This window comes from Polypterus senegalus, chromosome 14 (genome assembly GCF_016835505.1).
Source record: "Polypterus senegalus isolate Bchr_013 chromosome 14, ASM1683550v1, whole genome shotgun sequence".
In the NCBI taxonomy this organism is placed as follows: domain Eukaryota; kingdom Metazoa; phylum Chordata; class Cladistia; order Polypteriformes; family Polypteridae; genus Polypterus; species Polypterus senegalus.
Genome location: NC_053167.1, coordinates 93549072 through 93570364, shown reverse-complemented (window position 1 = coordinate 93570364; position 21293 = coordinate 93549072). Strand labels below are relative to the sequence as shown.

At 37.4% G+C, this 21293-nt stretch overlaps 1 protein-coding gene across 11 annotated transcripts in view; it reads left to right on the top strand.

The window, feature by feature from the left end:
- The window catches only part of ssbp3a (single stranded DNA binding protein 3a), a 206700-nt gene that overhangs the window by 174271 nt on the left and 11136 nt on the right, over positions 1 to 21293 (top strand). For all 11 annotated transcript variants that reach the window (XM_039736135.1, XM_039736133.1, XM_039736131.1 and 8 more), the window contains 4 exons: positions 6371 to 6425; positions 13751 to 13812; positions 20247 to 20325; positions 20891 to 20919. In XM_039736135.1, coding sequence (XP_039592069.1) covers positions 6371 to 6425; positions 13751 to 13812; positions 20247 to 20325; positions 20891 to 20919 — 225 coding nt within the window. The remainder of the gene's footprint in view (positions 1 to 6370; positions 6426 to 13750; positions 13813 to 20246; positions 20326 to 20890; positions 20920 to 21293) is intronic.

Genomic DNA, 21293 nt, shown 5'->3' with positions numbered 1-21293 from the left:
TGTCATATATATATATATATATATATATATATATATATATATACTAATAAAGGCAAAGCCCTCACTCACTCACTCACTCACTGACTCATCACTAATTCTCCAACTTCCCGTGTGGGTGGAAGGCTGAAATTTGGCAGGTTCATTCCTTACAGCTTCCTTACAAAAGTTGGGCAGGTTTTATATCGAAATTCTACGCGTAATGGTCATAACTGGAAGCTGTTTTCTCCATTTACTGTAATGGAGATGAGCTTGAACGCCATGGGGGAGTTTAGTGTGACATCATCACGCCTCCCACGTAATCACGCAGTACATAGAAAACCAGGAAGACCTCAAAAGCGCTGAAGAAAACATGCATTATATAATTGAGAAGGCAGCGAAACAATAAGAAGCGGCGAGTGACATATACAACCATATTCATGAGTTCTGCTACTTCGGAAACAAAGCACGATGTAAACCTACACTTTAAATTAAGTTCATAGACAGGCTGCGCTGGCGTTTGTAATTTAGTGCCTGCCCATATAGGGCCGTCCGTCAGCGGCAATCCAATAGCAAACTGCCACGGGTAAATATTCACGGGTGAAGGACTGTGTTATGGAGAGGAAGATGAGATGGTCAGGGTGGTGTTTGACACAAACTCAGCGAAACTGCGAGAGAAAGTTTTAAGTGCCAGGACTAAGGTAACATTAAATACAGCCATGGACATAGCGCGAGATGGCACCAGCACAGCTGGGAACCTTCGATGCATGTACACCGCGGCTCCGTGAACTGGCGCGGTGCACAGATAAAAGCAACAGTTCCAAAGAGCTGAACAAAACGAATTACACAATTGAAAAGGCAGCAAAAAATATGAAGCGTCTGATAAGCATATTCATAAATCCAGCTACTGCGGAAACAAAGCACACGTGGAAAAAGTCAATGTCCGCTAAAGGAAGACAGTGTAAAAAACCCGTGCATGCAGTGTGTCAGGTCTCAGATAAAGAAGAAGACGAGCTGTTTATTGATGCAGTAAGAAGCGAATCGATGAAAGAAACCTGTCATCTTTACAGCGATTGACAAACACGGAATGTAACTTGAACACAACACATCCTACAAATACGAACCTGATTGAAAGAAATAATGATAATCAAATCCTTGATGACAGCAACACTCAGTAACACTCACAAAACAAATACTGTATATTGACAGTCATGTTACGTTATTTTAAAATGTTCCCTTTTCTTTTCTAGCTTTTTAAACACACTACTTCTCCTGCGATACGGCGGGTATATATATATATCCCGATCTACATACTCAATAATGGATACTTTATTAGCCATCAATGATTGTTTTGGTAAAGCCATACTCAGTGTATTCATTAGATGAACGGTAAAAAGTAAGAGCGAGGGAGGATGACTTATTGAGGCATGCAAGCAAAACCACAATAGCAGCGGCTCGATGTACGAAAAAATATATCTTTTCAAGTTCTATTTACTCCATATGTGTCAAACTCAAGGCCGCAGGCAACATCCGCCCGTGTAATTATATCCGCCCGAGATCATTTTATATACTGTATTATTGTTATTAATGGCCGGGATATGAAGCACTGGTAACACAATAAACTACAGATCCCATAATGCAGGGCTTCAGCTGCCTTGCCGAACACTTACGCGTCACGCCGTCTCTTCAGTCGTTTCCTTACTGCGAAGGAAGCAGCTTTTCAGAGCTTCTGCACTGTTTTATAAGCGAACGATATATAAGAAAGTCCTTTTTCCTTGCCAACAAGCAGCCTTTTATTTAATCCACGGGTTCTCCGCTGTTTCATTGTTCATTTATTACGATTTTTATAGTTATTGTGTAGGTTTTATTTAATCCACGGGTTCTCTTCTGTGTTCACTGCGGTGTCTTCTTTCGTTCTGAGCTTGCCAAGGAAGCAGCTTTCTCATAGCTTCTGCACTGTTTTAAAAGCGAGCGACATATAAGAAAGTGCTTTTTCCTTGCTTCACCAACGGCAACCTTTTTATTTAATTCACGGGTTCTCTTCTATTTTATTGTTCATTTGTTATGATTGTTACAGTTATTGTGTAGGTTTTATTTAATCCACGGGTTCTCTTCTGTGTGTCACTGCGGTGTCTTCTTTCGTTTGACCTTCGCCAAGGAAGCAGAAACTTACAACCACGAAACTTTGTAGCGGCACAAGACTTCAGGTCACATCTCTATAAAACAACCTAATTGAAGCAACTATATTTACTGGCAGTGCCTCAGTGACACAGTTTTTATTTCGCATCCCGTTATACCATCTAATCTCCCATTTTAATTCAAGCGCGTTCAATTTCCAGTAAGGCTCTGCTTAATGACAATTAATAAGTCTCAGGGACAAACACTACAAAAGGTTGGCATTTATTTGAGGGGATTGCTTTTCACATGGCCAACTGTATGTTGCATGCTCAAGAGTGAGCTCAGCACACAGCTTAGTCATATTACAACCAGAGGGCGAACTGACAACGTGGTATACAGAGAGATCCTTAACAATTAATTTTTGACATATTTTCGTTCAGTCTAAAAATGTTTACTTTTTTATTAATAAAAATATTCAGACAGTATTTCACCTGGCCTGGTATTATATATATATATATATATATATATATATATATATATATATATTTATTTACACACACACACACATAAACATATATATATATATATACATATCTATACATATACACATATATACATACATATATATCTACATATATACACACACATATATACACACATATACATACATACACACACATATATACACACAAATACATATATATATATATACATACATACACACACATATATATAAACATATATATATACATATACATACATATCTACATATATACACACACAGCTATTTCAGTATCTGTACAATCGCTGTTTGTTAAAACGTTGACTCCTGCTCTTACGTGCAATAACAAATCAAATCATTCAGTTGTCTTTGCTCATATGTCATTTTAGAGCTGGGCGCCTGGCATCTTTTTTGGCCACAAGTTCGTTTCTGTTTGGTGTGAGGTTCTGTGTTGTGGAGATTCTCAGGATGGATTGCAGGTGCTCATCAGTGAGGCGACTCCTGTGTGCTGTTTTGTTAGTCTTTATCACTGAGAAGAGCTTCTCACACAGATATGTGCTACCAAACATGCACAAGGTTCGAGCCGCATGTAGACGGACTTTTTTTGTTCTTCAAAGTCACCAAAGCGCCGTGCAAACTCAGTGCGCAATAACTCTAGCCGCAATAACTTGCAGCATCATGAGGTAGACTTGATTAATGCGGTTAGTGTTGGCAAGGCAGCTGAAGCGCTGCATTATGGGATCTGTAGTTTATTGTGTTACCAGCGCTTCATATACCGGGCTTTAATAACAATAATACAGTATATAAAATGATCTCGGGGCCTGATATAATTACGCCGGGCGGATGTGGCCCATGACCCTTGAGTTTGACACATATGGACTAAATAGAACTTGAAAAGATATATTTTTTCAAATGTGATCGCGCAATTCAGATAGAGTTGACGCGCACTACAGCCTGCATGTCTCAATTAGTCATCCTCCCCTCGCTCTTACTTTTTTACCGTTCATCTAATGAATACACTGAGTATGGCTTTACCAAAACAATCATTGATGGCGAATAAAGTATCCATTATTCGAGTATGTAGATCGGGTTATATATATATATATATATATATATATATATATATATATATATATATATATATATATATATATATATATATATATATATATATATATATATATTCCCGATTTGAAACAGAAATTACGTGTAGTTAAAAAGGTAGAAAAGAAAAGGAACATTTTAAAAATAACGAACATGACTGTCAATATACAGTATTTGTTTTGTGAGTGTTACTGAGTGTTGCGGTCATCAAGGATTTGATTATCATTATTTCTTTCAATCAGGTTCAGTATTTGTAGGATGTGTTGTGTTCAAGTTACATTCCGTGTTTGTCAATCGTTGTAAAGATGACAGGTTTCATTCATTGATTCGTTTCTTACTGCATCAATAAACAGCTCGTCTTCTTCTTTATCTGAGACCTGACACACTGCATGCACGGGTTTTTTAACACTGTCTTCCTTTAGCGGGACATTGACTTTTTCCAACGTGTGCTTTGTTTCCGCAGTAGTTGGATTTATGAATATGCTTGTATGTATGAGGCGCTTCATATTTTTGCTGCCTTTTCAATTGTGTAATGGGGTTTTGTTCAGCTCTTTGGAACTGTTGCCTTTTATCTGTGCACTGCGTCAGTTCACGTGAGCCACTCGGTGTACATGCATCAAGGTTCCCAGCTGTGCTGGTGCCATCTCCTGCTATGTCCATGGCTGTATTTAATGTTACCTTAGTCCTGGCACTTAAAACTTTCTCTCGCAGTTTCGCTGAGTTTGTGTCAAACACTACCCTGACCATCTCATCTTCCTCTCCATAAGCACAGTCCTTCACCCGTGAATATTTACCCGTGGCAGTTTGCTATTGGATTGCAGTATGACGGACGGCCTTATATGGGCAGGCACTAAATTACAAGCGCCAGCGTAGCCTGTCTATGAACTTAATTTAAAGTGTAGGTTTACATGCGTGCTTTGTTTCAAGTAGCAGAACTCATGAATATGGTAGTATATGCTAATCACTTCTTATTGTTTCGCTGCCTTCTCAATTATATAATGCATGTTTTCTTCAGCGTTTTTTTGAGGTCTTCCTGTTTTTCTATGTACTGCGTGATTACGTGGGAGGCGTGATGATGTCACACGAAACTCCGCCCGGCGTTGAAGCTCATCTCCATTACAGTAAATGGAGAAAACTGCTTCCAGTTATGACCATTCGCGTAGAATTTCGATATAAAACCTGCCCAACTTTTGTAAGGAAGCTGTAAGGAATGAACCTGCCAAATTTCAGCCTTCCACCCACACGGGAAGTTGGAGAATTAGTGATGAGTCAGTGAGTGAGTGAGTCAGTGAGTCAGTGAGTGAGGGCTTTGCCTTTTATTAGTATAGATATATAAAATTCTTTTCGTGTTTAAAACAGAAATTACGTATAGCCACATAAAGCGGAAATTACGTTGACTTATAATACAGGAACTAATCATTTGTGTGGAGTTATTTTACTGATATTGAAAAGAAGTTAACACAAACACGCCGATCTATCCCATAGAAGTGCGCCCTGCGTCACCCTCTCCCAGCCCTCCTCTCTGGACTCCAGCGCTGAGCCGTCCGCCGCCAGGCACGTTCTGACAGAGAAGTTTTATTTATTCGTCCATGTGACTGTCACGGAAACTGCCACATTATAGCTTTTTTTTTACTTGGCAGTACTTGATAGTAGAAGAGATGAGGAAAACAGCTTTGCGTCTTTCTACTTTTTAACTGCACCGAGCTGTAAACAATGTGAAGGTGACACTGCCTTCAGCGGTGAGGGGTCATGAGAACAAAGTGGACGCTCAGAGGCGCGGAATGTCGGGCTGCTCCGCTGGGTCGAGAGCTTTGCAGTTTCGGGCGACATCCTCTCTTCTCTCACTGTTTGTGACACTTTGAGTGCCCCGTTGGCTCATGGGAGAGTGGAAATCTTTGCAAATGAGTGTGATCGGCGCCATCGAAGCAAAACTCTCTTTGTAAATTGTGCTGCACGACTACTTACTGTCCCTTAAGGTGAGTTCAGGTCACTAAAACCCCGCAACATTCAAGGTTGCTTTTGTGATGAATTCTTTTAAGAAGATGTTGGGTTTATATCCAAGAAGATGTACCGACCTCTTCCTGTAAAGTCTTGGACTTGGGAATTGTTTGGACGTTCTGCCCGTTAAGCACGGAAGGGCAGCGTTCACATTTCTCAGAATAATTTTTTTCTTAAATCACAGGCACATAGTGCAAGGTTGTCAGGCAGAAATTTACAGGATCACATAGAAAATGTAATTTCTATACCACAGTGGTCGTGTAGCGCCATTCACAAGGGATCTGCTACTGATACATGATCCAAATACATTTTAGCTGCTGTTAGTGCTACTTACCTGTTGTGTTATAGCGCCTTTAAAATGTACTTTCCCCGAAAGCACTCCAGGACTGCTCAATGAATCTTTACTTCTTACATGTTAATGTTTTACTGTTAAATAATTTATATACTACATTTGCTACTTACTACAAGCCACTGGGTAATCGGCTAGTAAGTGAATAAAAATGAAACATAAAAAAAAAAAAAAAAAAAAAAAAAGATTTCTGTGGAGTAAATATCCTTAACACGATTAAGCGATCATAACATTGAGATAAAGATGACCCATGTTCAGTGAAGAGACCTTTTGCAACATTTCTATGTATGTATTATGGGATTTTTTCTGTTTTTTGTTGGCAGGGTCCTCCTGGCGGTGGTGGTCCTCCTGGAACACCGATTATGCCAAGCCCAGCAGGTATAGTATATTTATGGTCCATAATGTTTGTTTATAACCATTTATTATCATTTGGAAAAATGAATGAGTGTTTGTGCATTTTCTAACAGTCAGAGACAAAAATCTGTTTCATGGTTATTCTGTTTACTGCCATTTTATTTTTAAGCAGTTATGTATGTTTTGCTCATTATAGATAAAATAACTGTTTAGAATCATTAAAAAAATCTATGCAATAATATGCCCATGGAGCCTATTGCTTTTTAAGTAATTGTAATTGGAGATTATTACTATAAACCGATGTATGCTGTTACTGGTTTTTGACTTGGCTACCATGAGAGCCTTGCTAACAAGGATTTTTGAAGTTCTTGTTACCTATTAAAAGAAAGCATTACAATTGGGCTTGACAAAGAGCTATTTATTGTCCGTAGTGTAGATTCCAAAAGCTGTAATGTTGAACATCTGAAAATGAAAAGTGAACTTTTTTTAATGATTATTTTCTAAAATAGAAAGATCAAGGATTTACTGCAAGTACCTTTTTTTCCATTAAAACTATGTAAAAAACGAAAAAAAATATAAATGTACTTTTAATTATAACTGGCCATTCAGCCCAACATATCCCATCAGTTTGTATTCAACACGCAAGTTCTAAAGTTCCCCAAACAACCAAATATCTGTGGTTCACTTTATGAAGAAAAACCTGTGCAAAATGTACTCCAGATTCCACTTTGCCTCCATATTCTTACTGATGAACTTATTTTCAAGTAGCATCTGGAAATCACTGTACTAATTTCTTTCATACTTTTGGACATTTCTATCACATCAACTCTTAACCTACGTTTGCTTACACTGGAAAGCATAGTGGTCTCTTTTAATTTTTCCCTGAAGCTCATACATTGTGGTCCTGGAATGGGATTACAGTAATCCCTCCTCGATCGCAGGGGTGAAAATCCACGAAGTAGAAACCATATGTTTGTATGGTTATTTTTATATATTTTAAGCCCTTATAAACTCTCCCACACTGTTTATAAATATTGCCCGCAGAATTATACAGCATAATCCCTTTGTATTCTCTTGGATATTAGGTAAGATTCATTGAAATTATGTACATAAACACACTGTTTATATACAGTAAAACCTAAATATTATTTTAAAGATATTGAGTGTCTCCGATATCACATATGTTTACAGCCATTACGATAGACAGGCCACCAGCAATAAATACGTACAGTGCAAGAAAAATAGTATACAGTAAATGTGTGTACAGTGACACTAAACGTACGTACATGTACTAAGTACTGTAAGTACAAAATTAATTATGGTTACTCACCAACAATGACACGATGACTTGTCCAATAACAATGAGTTTAATTTTACTGCACAACAAAGGAGAGCGTTACACCTCTTCCAAAGGAGCCACTTCAGGCGATTGTGTAGCACTGCGGTTGTTCTTCTTCTGGCAGTCTTCAATCCAAATCCCTAAAGCAGATTCCATCCAGACTACTGCCTTATTACATCCACTTACAACTCATTTTGCACCCTGGTTAAAAGGACACTGCGGCCGTAGATCTTGTATTCCTTTCCTACTTTTTAAATAAAAAGAATCGTAGCCTTCAACAAATCCAAAACGTTTACCTTTTCGGCAATCGTTAACATCTTCCGTTTGCGCTTGAGCATGGCCCCTGAAGCAGTAGCAGATCGTTTTGGAGCCATAATGAAGGGCTTGACTATGTACAAAGATAAACACAAAAGAGCACAACTCTTTACACAGCGAAACACGTTGATGCTGAATCAGCGAGACGAGACTTCCTGGTTAACACTGCATTCAGCACGCAGGAACTTAACTGCGTGCTCTGATTGGTTAGCTTCTCAGTCATCCGCCAATAGCGTCCCTTGTATGAAATCAGCTGGGCAAACCAACTGAGGAAGCATGTACAGGAAGTAAAAAGACACATTGTCCGCAGAACCCGCGAAGCAGCGAAAAATCCGCGTTATATATTTAGTTATGCTTTCATATAAAATCCGCGATAGAGTGAAGCCGCGAAAGTTGAAGTGCGATATAGTGAGGGATTACTGTATTTGATCTTATCTATACTTTCTTTACTTCTGTCATGTCATATTTTGTAATAGGGACACCTAAAACATACACAAAATACTTTGTTGAGGGCTCACTATAGAGGATAAGAATACCTTCCCTTTCTATGTATTCAGCATACTTTAATTTAAATAAATTTAATTGGGTAGAAATCGCCCAAGTCTGAATTCTATAAAGGTCTATCTGATTCTACGGGCTTTACATTATCCAATGGTTAGCCTAGCATATTCTGCATTGTATTAAATGTGTTCCATCCAACTGGACGACACGCGGAAGAGCGTCCCAAAGCAATCACAGTCTCCCAGCGCTGTAGCAGTTCGCCATACAGGCCAATCCGAAAAGATCGCGGACATGCTATAAGCGCCTGCCATCGATGGGTAATACAAGGAACATTATAAATGCGCAGGGCACAGTGTTGCTTCCCCCCCCCCGACCCTGCCTGACTGCTGTGTCTGTGTATAGGAGAATGGCAGATCCCGCTAAAATAAGTAACCGCGCTGTTGCTGTTTCAAGCTGAATAAAGCTGGTGTTGCTAAAAGTACTGAGACTCAGCTTAGAGTTTTTGAGTGCAAGACTGGGACTCGCACATCACAGCACAAACACACACAGTCACAATGCTGTTGAAAACCGTATACGCTCGTACGGATGTTGACTATATGAGTGATGGAGTTAAGGCTCTAGAAACTGCAATTAATTACATTGAGCAACAAGAAGAAGCTACAGGAATCAACATGATGTTGCTGCAAAGATGGCAAGACTTGACAGCGAAGAAACAGCTCTCGTCAGGAAAGCAGACTACGATCAAATATGTCTTTAAATCATCACAGGACTGAACTTTTCAAGTACAGTACATACTGTATTTAACTACAGACAATTCTGTAACTAAGTTTATTTTTTCAGTTAATTGATTCTGTTGTTTTATTGTAAAACATGATTATTTGGTTCTTAATGTGTAAAATTATAACACAGTTTGACGTTTAATAGGCTTTTTCTTAACACCTGCCATCATCCAGCATTTTCGCCCATCCGACGTTCTAGCAGCCTGTTTGTCGGATAAATGAGACTCTACTGTAGTTTCCTTTTTTGTGCATATGCGTAGTCAAAGAATATTGAAACTTAATTTACTATGGTCACGGTATCCTACTAGTTTGGTTAACTCCTTTCCATAAAATTATGTTCTGATTTCTCCTGAGTTACACATCTTTAAAGATTTTGCATTTTACACTGTTAAGTTAATGAGCAGTCACTGATTACATCTGTATGTATCTGTATGCAATCCACAGTTTGTAGGGCTTTCACAGTCAATATATGTGTAATTTCAGTTTCCCATTACTGTAGCATCCCACAGTAAACTTGATTTTTATGATATTAGTAAAAGTTAAATACTGGAATTTTTTCTGGGTTAGAGGTTTGTATTCTTGCTGCTTTATAGTCAAATCCACGTATCCTCACTAATTTTATTGCCTGGTTTTATAATCATCCAAAATATTAGCCTTTTTAAACTGATTTTTATGAGTGATCATCATTTATTGTTCCTTTTTTATCCAAGTCTGTCAATGTTATAGCACTGGTAGGGAAAAGTGTGGAAGGATAGTATTGTTGATGAGAGATATTTAATTGCTAAGCCATGATAATAATTACACATAATTTAAAATGTCATTCTAAATGGCACTTATTTTTAATTTGGCATTTACTTCTTAAATATACATAAATATATATTTGTGTGTGTATATATATATATATATATATATATATATATATATATATATATATATATATATATACTGCTCAAAAGAATTAAAGGAACACTTTTAATGAGAGTATAGCATAAAGTCAATGAAACTTATGGTATATTAATCTGGTCAGTTAAGTATCAGAGGGGGTTGTTAATCAGTTTCAGCTGCTGTGGTGTTAATGAAATTAACAACAGATGCACTAGAGGGGCAACAATGAGATGACCCCCAAAACAGGAATGGTTTAACAGGTGGAGGCCACTGACATTTTCCCTCCTCATCTTTTCTGACTGTTTCTTCACTAGTTTTGCATTTGGCTACAGTCAGTGTCACTACTGGTAGCATGAGGCGATACCTGGACCCTACAGAGGTTGCACAGGTAGTCCAACTTCTCCAGGATGGCACATCAATACGTGTCATTGCCAGAAGGTTTGCTGTGTCTCCCTGCACAGTCTCAAGGGCATGGAGGAGATTCTAGGAGACAAGCAGTTACTCGAGGAGAGCTGGAGAGGGCCATAGAAGGTCCATAACCCATCAGCAGGACCAGTATCTGCTCCTTTGGGCAAGGAGGAACAGGATGAGCACTGCCAGAGCCCTACAAAATGACCTCCAGCAGGCCACTGGTGTGAATGTCTCTGACCAAACAACCAGAAAGACTTCATGAGGGTGACCCAAGGGCCCCATGTCCTCTAATGGGCCCTGAGCTCACTGCCCAGCAGCATGCAGATCGATTGGCATTCGCCATAGAATACCAGAATGGGCAGATGCACCACTGGTGCCCTGTGCTTTTTACAGATGAGAGCAGGTTCACCCTGAGCACGTGACAGAAGTGAAAGGGTCTGGAGAAGCCATGGAGAACATTATGCTGCCTGTAACATCATTCAGCATGAGCAGTTTGGTGGTGGGTTAATGATTGTCTGGGGAGGCATATCCATGGAGGGTCACACAGACCGCTACAGCCTTGACAAAGGCACCTTGGCTGCCATTAGGTATCAGGATGAAATCCTTGGACCCATTGTCAGACCCTATGCTGGTACAGTGGCTCCTGGTGCACGACAATTCCTGGCCTCATGTGGTGAGAGTATGCAGGCAGTTCCTGGAGGATGAAGGAATTGATACCATTGACTGGCCACCACACTTTCCTGACCTAAATCCAATAGAACACCTCTGGGACATTATGTTTTGGTCCATCCAATGCCACCAGGTTGCACCTCAGACTGTCCAGGAGCTCAGTGATGCCCTGGTCCAGATCTGGGAGGAGATCCCCCACAACACCATCTGTCATCTCATTAGAAGCATGCACCGATGTTGTCAGGCATGTATACAAGAACACAGGGGCCATACAAAGTGCTGTGTACAATTTTGAGTTGCTGCAATTAAATTTTGGCAAAATGGACTAGCCTGCCACATCATTTTTCACTCTGATTTTTGGGGCGTCTTTGAATTCAGGGCTCTGTAGGTTGATCATTTTCATTTCCATCAAACGATGTGGCATCCTTTCGTTCCTAACACATTACCCAGTCTATATCAGTATAGATATCCAGGAGGATTTCTTTTTCCCATTGAGATCTGATGTGTTTTCAAAGTGTTCCTTTAATTTTTTTGAGCAGTTTATATATATATATGTACAGTATGTGTATATGTGTTTGTATGTATGGGTTATTGAAACATGACCAGGTGAAGTGAATAATATTGATTATCCTTTTACAGTGGCATCTGTCAATGGGTGGGATATATTAGGCACCAAGTGTACAGTTAGTTCTTGAAGGTGATGTGTTGAAAGCAGGAAAAATGGGCAAGTGTAAGGATCTGAGCAACTCTGACAAGGGCCAAATTGTGATGACTGGATCAGAGCGTCTCCAAAACAACAGGTCTTATGGGGTGTTCCTGGTATGCAGTAGTTGGCGCCAAAAGTGGTTTCAGGAAACACAACTGGTGAACCAGCGATAGGGTTATGGGTGCCCAATGCTCATTGATGTTTGAATGGGAGCAAAGACTAGCCAATCTGGTCTGATCCCACAGAACAGCTACTGTAGCAGAAACCACTGGAAAACTTCATGCTCCCTATGTAAGGAATGTTTCAAAATGCATTGTGCATCATAGCTTGCTGCATAAACAGTGTTGTATCTGCACATTGGTCAGAGTGCCCATGGCAATGCCTGTCCTCCACCATTGTCCCTATAATGGTCATGTGAGCATCATAATTGGGCCTTGGAGCAATGAAAGAAGGTGGCCTAGTCTGATGAATCACATTTTCTGTTAAATCATGTGGACGGCTGATTGAGTGTGCAATATTTATCTGGGAAAAAGAAGGTAGCCGGATGCAGTAAGGGAAGAAGACAAGCTGATGGAGGTAATGTGATGCACTGAGCAATGTTCTGCTGATAAGCCGTGGGTTGGCATTCACCACTTACCTAAGGTTTGTTGTGATCCACATACACCATTTCAATGGCTTCTTTTATCAGGATAATGTGCCCTACCACACTGCAAGAATTGTTCAGGAATGGTTTGAGAAACATGACAAAGCTTTTGGTGTGTTGACTTGGCCTCAAAAAGAAGGGTGGAGACGCAAGGTTTCACATGTGTAGCTGTCATACAGTGTGTCCCAATGAAAACTATACAACCTAAAAATGGTCTTTCTTTCTGTCTTTCTAGCATGGGGATGTCCTTTCTCTTTATTATTTTTTTTTTTTTTTCTCTTTTTGATGATTCACGGTGCTGTTCAGTAATTCCAATTTGATTTATTTACCTAGTAAATGCTTTAAGAGCTTTTGTGAGTCCACCATACTTTGTCTCTTCTTAGTGGCCACAGACATTAGGATGTTTATCCATGCCAAGAGCAGTATAAAATTATACTTTAATTTCCTCTTCTTAGTTAATAAAAGGGCTTAGTGTACTTTTACAACACATTATGCTAACACAGTTCAAAGTTTTAAAAACCTGTTTAACGTGTTTAACTGGATATGATAAATGTCAATATGCAGAGATATCGATGTATTTGTATACTGCTTAGTGATTTTATGTTTTAATTGTATTATCTTTAAATTTAGAACAGTGCTATATAAAATATAATTAAATAATTGTCCTACAGTTAGTTATCACCCATTCACTACTGTCTAGTGTTCCATACATTATGTAAAATAAGTTTTTTCCTTTATATGATGTGTTGCTTAATGCTATTTTTAGTATTTTAATGGCCTTTGTTTAAAAGTTTAAGTCAAGATGCTACTTTGTAAGAACTGAGCAAAAACATTAAAATCTTTGTTTCCACGTTAAAAAAGTCAACATTGTTTAAGTATTTACTATAAATATATACATCAAAATATTTATTTAAAAAGTCAGATTTATGAAATTCATGTGGAAGTATTTAGCATCTATATGTATTTTCACTGTAATTATCATGTTAAAATATTTTTCTAAAAGTCTTCCAAAAATTAATATTAAGCCATTTGAAAATTATGTTCTTTCAGTCATTAAATTCACATCAGTCGATTAACCATCTTTGAAATTTTATTATACAGATTCCACAAATTCCAGTGACAATATCTACACAATGATTAATGCTGGAGGAAATCGAACAAATGTAAGTTAAAGTCTAACCAGTACTCTTTCAAATTCTGTTTAGTAGTTGTAGTTTTATAAAGCTCTTGTTTGGTTTACTTTTGATCTCTGAGTTTTAGGGGCTTTCATAATATTCTCCAGACTGTAATCTGTAAAAGTAACCTAAAATTTAATTCTGTTTAAACACATAAGATAATTTCCTGTTTTCATTGTAAATTGTTTTTCACATCCTAGAGTCAGATAAACTTATAAACTATCAATCTAAATTATTTTTGATTCATTTATTATTGGATAAATTCTACTTGGTTTGTGCAAACATCATTGTACTTGATTAATTGGTTCTCAAACTCCTATAATTCAGATTTTTTTTTTTTTTGGTTTTCCTAATTTGCTTGACCTTGTACTGCATAAAGTGAAATTTAAAATGGAAGGATGGAAAAATGCATGTTTATAATTTTTAAACATAAGTAAATTCAGTTAATCTGGACCTAATTTCAAACAACTTTGCAAGTGTATGCATGGTTTTGACCTGCACTGAAATGGTAAACACTCAAGGTTGGTTCCCACCTTGTGCCAAATGCTGCCAAGATAGGCATCAAATCCTCATGGCCCTGCTTTAAAATAAGTAGGTGAGAACATTAGTGGTTAAAAAAAAAAAAAATGTCTGAATTGTTCATCCGAAATTGGCAATGACTATGTCCTGTGTCCAGTACTTCCAGGATAAGCTTATGAAACATTGTAGTGGAATGTCTGTGAAGATTCTCAGTCATCAAGATGAAATTATCTGGTAGTTGAGTCATGGCAGTTGGACTTTTCTTGTTAGGTAGATACGTTTCACTGCTCATCCAAGCACCTTCATCAGTCTGAGGAATGTTGTTAAGAGACCACAATTTTATCCTCAATGTTAGTTTAACTTCACACCTGCCCTGATTAGGATCGTTGAGTAAAACAAAGGAAGGGGGAGGTGTGGGTAAATGTAATCGTCGCACCTTTTGACAGATATTGTAGTGGAATGGGCAAGTCTTGAAAATGAATGAGTAATGATAATTTTTTTAAATCATTTTGGTATTCTTAATGATGCTGTTTTTGCATCAGTATTCTGAATTAGTTGTGTAAATAAATAATATACATTAATCTCTTGCAATTCACGAGGGGTGAGTTGTGCTGGAACTCCCATAAATGCGAAGCCTGCAAATACATTGTGTTCCCATGATTACTGTATATTCTAATCTTACTGCACTAATCAAGATGCATATGTAACTTTTTATAAAATTTTAATTATAATTGGGTGTATGTTTATGGTAGTAAACAATAAAAATGATTAATATTACAAATATCAAAGAAATCCAACAAAACACTAAGCACAATACGATAAACGCTCATGACACAGTCCAGTGTTGCAGATGCAGATGATGGTGGTGTAGTTATGAAATTAAATCCTCCTGAAAGTTAGTTTTGTCATCCTGTGATGCCAATGTATGTGCAGATTTGTAGAAGTTAGCACCTCTCCTAAACAAACACGTTTTCCAATACAAACGAACTCACAAGAATAATTACAGGACAAGAACACAAATTAAGGGAAAACTGTAATTGAATTGTACAGTGAAGTGTTGAAACGAAAAGACACTACCAATTGTGATCCTGATGGCTTGTTATAGCTCCCATGTAAAATTAGTGTCCTCATCCTCCCATACAGCAGCCCTCACCACAACCATTGGCTTGCTGAGATTTGCAGTCCATTTAAGTAGCAGGGCTCCAGCATTGTCTGTAGTTTTCTATAATACATTGTAGTACTTGCAAAATAATTTCCATTTAATTATTGTTGTCAAAGGTAAACCCGCAAATCATAGACCTGTATGTGATTAGATTTTAGCAGTTAACCACCTTTGCAGGCTTATGTCGCTGAAAATGGTTGAATATTCTGCTTTACATAAAAAAAAAAAATCAAATCAGTATTTCATTTGTATGTTTGAAGTACAGCGCCATCACTTTTTACACATTTTGTTATGTTACAGCCTTATTCCAAAATGGATTAAATTCATTTTTTTCCTCAGAATTCTACACACAACACCCCATAATGACAACGTGAAAAAAGTTTACTTGAGGTTTTTGCAAATTTATTAAAAATAAAAAACTGAGAAATCACATGTACATAAGTTTTCACAGCATTTGCTCGGTACTTTGTCGATGCACCTTTGGCAGCAATTACAGCCTCAAGTCTTTTTGAATATGATGCCACAAGCTTGGCACACCTATCCTTGGCCAGTTTCGCCCATTCCTCTTTGAAGTACCTCTCAAGCTCCATCAGGCTGGATGGGAAGCGTCGGTGCACAGCCATTTTAAGCTCTCCAGAGATCTGGGCCACTCAAGGACATTCACAGAGTTGTCCTGAAGCCACTCCTTTGATATCTTAGCTGTGTGCTTAGGGTCGTTGTCCTGCTGAAAGATGAACCGTCGCCCCAGTCTGAGGTCAAGAGCGCTCTGGAGCAGATTTTCATCCAGGATGTCTCTGTACATTGCTGCAGTCATCTTTCCCTTTATCCTGACTAGTCTCCCATTTCCAGCCACTGAAAAACATCCCCACAGCATGATGCTGCCACCACCATGCTTCACTGTAGGGATGGTATTGGCCTGGTGAGGAGAGGTGCCTGGTTTCCTCCAAAAGTGACGCCTGGCATTCACACCAAACAGGTCAATCTTTGTCTCATCAGATCAGAGAATTTTGTTTCTCATGGTCTGAGAGTCTTTCAGGTGCCATTTGGCAAACTCCAGGCAGGCTGCCATATGCCTTTTACTAAGGAGAGGCTTCCGTCTGGCCACTCTACCATACAGGCCTGATTGGTGGATTGCTGCAGAGATGGTTGTCCTTCTGGAAGGTTCTCCTCTCTCCACAGAGGACCTCTGGCGCTCTGACAGAGTGACCATCGGGTTCTTGGTCACCTCCCTGACTAAGGCCCTTCTCCCCTGATCGCTCAGTTTAGATGGCCGGCCAGCTCTAGGAAGAGTCCTGGTGGTTTCAAACTTCTTCCACTTACGGATGATGGAGGCCACTGTGCTTGTTGGGAACTTCAAAGCAGCAGAATTTTTTTGTAACCTTCCCCAGATTTGTGCCTCGAGACAAATCTGTCTGAGGTCTACAGACAATTCCTTTGACTTCGTGCTTGGTTTGTGCTCTGACATGAACTGTCAACTGTGGGACCTTATATAGACAGGTGTGTGCCTTTACAAATCATGTCCAATCAACTGAATTTACCACAGGTGGACTCCAGTTAAGCTGCCGAAACATTTCAAGGATGATCAGGGGAAACAGGGAGCACTTAAACTCAATTTTGAGCTTCATGGCAAAGGCTGTGAATACTTATGTACATGTGCTTTCTCAGTTTTTTTATTTTTAATAAATTTGCAAAAATCTCAAGTAAACTTTTTTCATGTTGTCATTATGGGGTGTTGTGTGTAGAATTCTGAGGAAAAAAATGAATTTAATCCATTTTGGAATAAGGCTGTAACATAACAAAATGTGGAAAAAGTGATGTGCTGTGAATACTTTCCGGATACACTGTAGTTCTTAATTAGGGACCCCAATGCAGGAAAGAAACTGTTATGTATTGTTATTAATATATCTGATGTTACTCAGTATTTGTTAATGTCTATCATAAATCAGTGCATTTATTTATCTGCTCAAAGCCTAATACAGAATTGCATAAAACCTGAACCTGTTCTGGCAGCATTTGATGAGTTCATACAATCAATTTACCATGCTTTTTAAGTTTGGGCAAAATTTGTTTTGTATTGTATTAATAACATTACAATGTAGTAGAAAATACATGAACTGAGTAGTACAATAAAACATTTTTCAGTATCACTGCTCAATGAAAGATTTAAGTTTTACAAGTTGTCCTTCTCTTGTAATTATTATGTAAAGGTTATCCACAAGCCCTCCACTTGTTATTGAAGCTATGAAGAAAATACATTTAAAATTTGCTATTGCTCTTAAAATCTGTTAAAAATAAAAATCAAAAAATTATTCATTTGGCACAGGCTCATTTTCCACTTAACTTAACCAGTTCAGTGTTCCAGGAAATCTATTCTTACCCAAGCAACATTTGGTATTAGGTAGGAGCACATGTTTTAACAAGAACAGTCCTTTCAGGCTAGCAAAGCTTGTTATTTTCTTTTCCTGTATTGTTGCAGATATTCTTATATCAACACTGTTGCCTTTGAAGAAACACTCTGTAATACTGGACAAAAGTTACCCTTGCTCAGCTTACATATTTGCCTTTGAATTTTTGTTAAACAATTTTAAAGTAATATTTTGTATTTATTATAAATTGTTCAAATCATTACCCCTTGATTTTAACTGCACATTTTATCTCACCTGTAATTCTTATAAATGTAACTTTAAAAAAAAAAACAGCTTTTTCAGTCTTTGCATTAATAAGAGTAAGTGTACTGAAATTTCAGTTGTTTTTTATGTCTGTCTTCATGTATGGACAGAATGTTACTTTCACAACAACTTTTAAACAGTTTATGCATAATCTCAATTTTTATACTATATAACATGCTGTTCAGTTTAGCTGCTTCTGTACGTTTTCCCGGTTAGATAGATAGATAGATACTTTATTAATCCCAAGGGGAAATTCACAAAGTAACGGTAATATGTGCACTATCAGTTCTTTAATTTAATTAAAATGCCCTGTTACCATTACCAACCTGGACTTACATAAGGTACATCAGAAGGTTTATGAGGTGACAGTAATTTTAAAAATAAACACATCAATAATTACAAGTACAAGGAAAACAAAAATGAAATACTGACAGATCCCAGTATGAGCTTGGATATATAAGAGAAGGGTAAGCTGAAAGGTGACAAAGTAACCATGAGTACGAAAAGCAACTGCAAAGCTACAGATTCAAATATGCTGTACAAGTGAATGTACAAAGTAGCACGGATAAATTGAGTAATTATCATATAGTGTGGTGTCCATTTAGTTTAACACTAGAATCCCTGTAGCCTACGAGGAAGACCCCGGGATCAAACCCGCAACCTCGTGATTTAGAAGCAGCCATTCTTACCTCTATACCAGCCATGCAATTGGTATTTAGGATTCATTTTTTTACATATTGGCAACAACATGTAAATTGAATAATTTCTTTTTCTTTGGTTATTTTTGGTTTATTTTTGAATAAAGGCACACTTGTTTTGTTATACCTTTTCTGGAAGTGTTTATTTGATATTTGGACTTCGGTCTTCACACACTTATACACTTCACATATGCATTTTGTCATTATTATAACATGAAAAGAAATTCTGTTTTAGTTATGTTTTCAACATTTCTTGCCTCGCATTTCCTGTCATCCAACATTTATCCAGATTGTTGTAGACACAGAACACACATGAAAAATGTATGTATTCCAAATAATAATATATTTAACTTATACATCTCCAAGCACCTAACACCCAGATAAAGAGACTTGAGCTGGGAGATCTTCAGCTGTGTTGGTGGAGGGGATGGGATACAGGCTGCTTGTGCTTATTGACACATTTGCAAAACAAAGACCTGATGTAGAGGTGCGAAGGAATTTAAGTTGGCCTGGTGTTACGAATTTTTTTTATAGGCTTCAGGGATTCTAGTGTTAATTGAAAAGCAGGAATCAAGTAATTGATAAATAAATGGACCTAAGTTTAAAATAAAAAAAAAAAAACAACTATAGAGAACACACTCTGTTTATGGTGTGTTTTCAGTCTTTTGGATCATCTAATAATTCACACACAACTACAAATTAGTAATGTATAGTATATGCCTATTCATTTAGGCTCAAGCCGTATCATCCAATTTGTATGGTCATTTTTATTGTTGTCTTCATAGAAATAAAAACTGTTATTAAGGCGATTCTTTATAGTGCCACAGTTTGTTTCCTCACAATTCACTGGTAGTTACTCACCTAATATTATTGTTTGTAAATACTTTGGTTATTGATCCTCCCTGTAGATGATAAGAATTTAAATGTGCAGTTAAAATACACACTCTTTTGTGGTCACTTTGTGTCATATTTTTTTTTCCAATAAATATATCCACTGTGGATTTTGACTTTGATTGACGTGATCATTTATGTATCAGAAATATTAGATTTTGAATTTACTGGAAAGTCTATTTGGCTGTTATAAACCTGAATAAAACAGGGTATTTTGACTTGTATATTATGAAGAAAATAGTTAAGGTCAGGCACTGATACTGAGAGAAACTTAATGGCAAAATATTTTACAGATTTATTTAGATATAAATGGCATTGAGTAACATATGAAAAAGAGGGAAGGTTAAAATGAACATAAAATGTGCTTGTTATTTACTTACTGCTTAAATGAGCTTATCTTTTACTATGCAGTACTGTATATCATTTGAAAGGCTGCCGCCTTTTATGTGCAGTTTAATGGTATTCCTGTTGCTTATTTATCAGTTCCCAATGGGCCCTGGATCTGATGGACCCATGGGGGGGATGGGCGGAATGGAACCACATCATATGAATGGATCATTAGGTAAGCCTCCAAGTATGAGTTAGTAGAATTTAATAAAGAGATGCTAAACACGACGTCAGTGTTATTGATCTGAAATGTGAGCCTGTTATGGGAAGGCAGCAGTTCTTGCTAATGGCATTCCCCACTTTTAGTGTAGGAAGTTATTTAATTTAACCAAGTTTTTGTTTTATTCAGATATAACGGAAGCAATCTGAAGCATTTGCAGACATACAAGTAAATAGATTTCCAGAAGGTTTCATAAGTGCCATAAAACTGTTTTGCTGTATATATCTGTGCCTCTTAGTTTTCCCTCACCCATAACATTTTAAAATTTGTCATAGTTGTTAGAGAAAAATATAAAGGACATGCTTTGTTTAGATTTGTCTTATGGTTGTTTTGTAACCATTTCACATTTTTGTCAAAGGAAGAGTTGTTACATATTCCTTGAATTAAAACTGTAGACAGCTTTAATTTTTAGGTTTATAGTTAAATAAAAATTAATTTTGTAGGATTTTAGTAAGTAATTAAAGTCTATTTGGCAGTCATCCCACGTAATATTTTTAAAAATCATGTTTGTTTTTTACAGGATCTGGAGATATAGATGGACTTCCTAAGGTAATATAAATAGGTTCACTAAAATTCAAATTTGCTACAAGCTTGTATATTGCCATAATGGGTGTCCATGGAATGCTGTGGGCTGCATATTATTTATGCTTAATATCATTTAATTTGCAAGTTTAGAACAATTTTTTTTTAAATGAATGCCTTTTCATAACAATGGCTTATTTGTGCCATTCTTTATAGTGTGATTAGTGGTGCTGATCTTAAAGAGGTGAAAACAATGGCATAGTTTTTTTTAAAGACCTCTTTATTCTGTCAATGCAGTAATGTAGATCAGTATTTTTAGTGGACTTTGATATTACTTTAAACAAGTGTTGTGCATTTTGGTTGCCATTCTATTACTATCAGCGTGTAAAAACCTAGGCCCT